The sequence below is a fragment of the Dipteris shenzhenensis genome, chromosome 9 (assembly GCF_047967505.1).
Source record: "Dipteris shenzhenensis isolate YYH24624 ecotype China chromosome 9, Dip_SZ_1.0, whole genome shotgun sequence".
In the NCBI taxonomy this organism is placed as follows: Eukaryota; Viridiplantae; Streptophyta; class Polypodiopsida; order Gleicheniales; family Dipteridaceae; genus Dipteris; species Dipteris shenzhenensis.
The window spans coordinates 22,253,273-22,256,490 of NC_141604.1; the positions used below are offsets into that span (position 1 = coordinate 22,253,273).

Genomic DNA, 3,218 nt, shown 5'->3' on the forward strand with positions numbered 1-3,218 from the left:
TGATGCACTAGAAGGATGAGTTGCTAGACTCAGAGTTTGCAAACAACATAGCATTCTTTTTGGAGGTCAATAGCAGTGAACCTCGATGGCAATCAGGAGGGATTGGCCATTTATTGTGAGGACTTTGGAGTACGTATTAGCTGGAATAAATTTATTTGTTTCTTCACAAGCACGGAGGAGGTCCAAGAGATCGGGACTGGGGGCACCTCTCAGCTTCAAGTGGATCCCACGTGGGTAGACAAGGAGATACCTAGGGTGTCAATTGGGGTTGAATATTTCAATAGTGCAGTAGATTGCCTTGGTTCTAGAGAGCCTTCAATGCAAGCTTCTATATTGGCTACCACTCTAGAACCATAAGGCTACTAGCTCCCCTAACTCCCTCTCTGACTCTATTTGGTAAAAGGCCTCTTGGTCCCACCTTGTAGAACCTATGTTGGATGGATCCCATATGCTTTCTAAAGAATCAAATCCTGAGAGGTACCCCTATCCAAGATAATTGTTTGTCCTAGTAGTGGGTGGTCCAAAGACTACAAAACCCCTCTGACCATGACTCAAGAATCATTGAGTCAAATTGAATGTCAGCCATCCATATACCTGCTCCTCTTGGGTGAGAGAGTGCCTGTGTCTTGGCCTCTGTATCCCTAGAGAACTACCTCTAAAGACCAAAGGATCTAGCTAGACCACTGTCCCTGTGTGACCATTCTCTTGTATTGGAGTTTCCTTGCCAATCTATTCACTAGACACCCCAATAGTGCACTGTATGTGGACAGATTTGCAAGAATATTGAGATTTGTATTGTCGATGAGGTTCACAAGGTAAAAAGCGATTTGCGTCGACAATCAATTTTGCGATGGATTCTTCCAAACCTTTAAAAATTTCCATCCAATGACTCCCACATCGATGCACTGCTCTCTTTTGTTTCTGTCTTTGTAGCCACAAACACATCTACCCAACAGATTTCAAATCATTTGTTACATCTTTCATATAGTCCATAGCCTCGAGCGCCTCTCCCTCATCTATGTTAGCTTTGAATTTGTTTATGGCCTCCGTGTCATCAAATGGGGTTATCAAGCTAAGATGGTCCTCATGAACTTGTATCATTTTTCTTCCTCATCATTATATCTCTTCTTGAGCCAATGAGACCCGATAAAGTGCATTTTTTTCGAACATTGGCAATAAAATCATCACGGAATTGGAGCAGAATTGATTATTTGCAATTCCCATGAATACACCAAGGTCAAATGCTGGGGGGAAAGGTGGAAAATTACAACCTTCCTCATAGGATGAATTTTCCACCAAATTCCCCAAAAAAACCTGTTTCAGCATATGGGAAATCCAATTTCCCACCAAACCCCTCCCATGTCATAAGGCCTTAGGGCCTTTACACACTACCCAAAGCCCTGCCTCTCTTACAAGGGCGTGGTGCCACATTGAAAGAGCTGATTGGATCAGCCAAGAACCCCCCACCAAAAAGAATGGGCAAGGGATTTAGATAGGTGAAAGCATTTATTGCATCACAATACCTTGCCAAGTACTTTGTAACAGCTTGGGCCACCCACCAAAAGGGACGGGGGCTTGGAGTGTAAAGACCCTTAATATAGAGTCATGTACCACTAAAAAGAAAGGACAAAAATATGAGATCGAAGAGGGCAAAAATATGAGATCGAAGAGCAATCAAAAGCCATGTAGCACTAAAAAGCAAGGACAAAAATATGAGATGGAAGAGCAATCAAAAGCCATGTATCACTAAAAAGCAAGTACCAAAATATGAGATCGAAGAGAAACAGATTTTTGATTGAACCCGCGCCCATTCCATCTTGGCAAGACCTTGCAAAACTAAGTAATAAGACTTTTTTGTTGGCCATCTCCTTCACTCGTAGCAAAAAGGAGCAGCGATGGAGTCCCTGATCATGTATCCATTCCGCCTGCTTGTCTCAGCATGCCTCCTCGGCCTCCTTTCAGGTACGTCACAAATCGTTGTTAATTCTCTCTTCTTAGCTACATTCTCGTTGCCTCCATACAACCCGTTGTTGCTCTCTTCTTAGCTACATTCTCGTTGCCTCCATACAACTCGTTTTTGCTCTCTTCTTAGCTACATTTTTGTTGATGCTTTCTGCTTCGTATCGTTGCCTTTCTCTAACACGCGAGCATGGGTTTTTGCTTGCACTCGCTGCCGTAGCTCGCTGCTGGAATTGTTGTAACACTGCTGACTTTGACACTCCTTCAGGGACAGTCGTCGACTCCACTACCTTCACCTTGATCAACAACTGCTCCTACCCGGTTTGGCCAGGAGTGTTACCTGATGCAGGGCAACCTACGCTCGCTGCTGGAGGCTTTTTGCTTTCCCCTGAGCAATCAAATAGTTTAAGCCCTCCTTCAGGCTGGTCTGGACGATTCTGGGGGCGAACCGGGTGTTCCTTTAATGCCAGCACGGGTTTTGGCTCGTGCTCCACCGGAGATTGCGGTGGAATGCTGGAATGTAATGGTGCGGGAGGTAGTCCTCCGGTCAGCCTTGCCGAATTCACCCTGGGACCGAAGGATTTCTATGATGTCAGCCTGGTGGACGGCTACAACATCCCACTGACAATCAGCTCTACAGGGGGAAGTGGCAATTGCGCCACGGTTGGCTGCACTTCCAACTTGAATGGCGTTTGCCCTGCTCAGCTGCAGATGGAGAGCGCTGGCCAGGTGGTGGCATGCAGGAGCGCTTGTAATGCGTTTGCTGCACCCCAGTATTGCTGCACGGGTGCGTTCAGTACCCCGCAGACGTGCACTCCGTCTTCTTACTCCAAAGTGTTCAAAAGTGCATGCCCAACAGCCTATAGTTATGCTTATGACGATCCGAGCAGCACCTTCACGTGCACCGGAGCAACGGACTACGCTATCACCTTCTGTCCTTACGGATCAAGGTAAGGGATTGCAGATTACGCCCTGAAGACCAGAGCTGCGGGTTTTCGCGTGCAATGCATCGTTTATGCTTGATATAACATAACGTTCTTGTGGCTAATGGCATGGCACGTGTACTCAGCTCATATGGCTCAAATTCGAACACCCAAACTTTGGACAATTTCTAACCCAATCTCTTAATAGTGTGATTCTTTTTAAATCTTTGAGCTCGCCTCTCTCATTTATTCATGCTTTCTTGTTTTGTTTGTTTTTTAGAAACTAGGGTGTGGGTTTGTGGCTCACACTTGGATTTCTTTATGGTAGGCAGCCTA

At 45.7% G+C, this 3,218-nt stretch overlaps 1 protein-coding gene across 2 annotated transcripts; it reads left to right on the plus strand.

The window, feature by feature from the left end:
* The first annotated feature begins 430 nt into the window (after positions 1 to 430).
* On the plus strand, positions 431 to 3,002 carry LOC147898373 (pathogenesis-related thaumatin-like protein 3.5). Of its 2 annotated transcripts, none has more exons than XM_087378760.1 (2): positions 431 to 448; positions 2,242 to 3,002. In XM_087378760.1, exons 1-2 carry the CDS (start codon positions 431 to 433, stop codon positions 2,911 to 2,913), a joined length of 690 nt encoding a protein of 229 aa, XP_087234886.1. In that variant the 3' UTR covers positions 2,914 to 3,002. The 2 variants fall into 2 exon arrangements, with proteins under 2 accessions (XP_087234886.1, XP_087234885.1); XM_087378759.1 differs by lacking the exon at positions 431 to 448 and adding an exon at positions 1,856 to 1,962 and having other exon boundaries at positions 2,228 to 3,002.
* Positions 3,003 to 3,218: the final 216 nt, after the last annotated feature.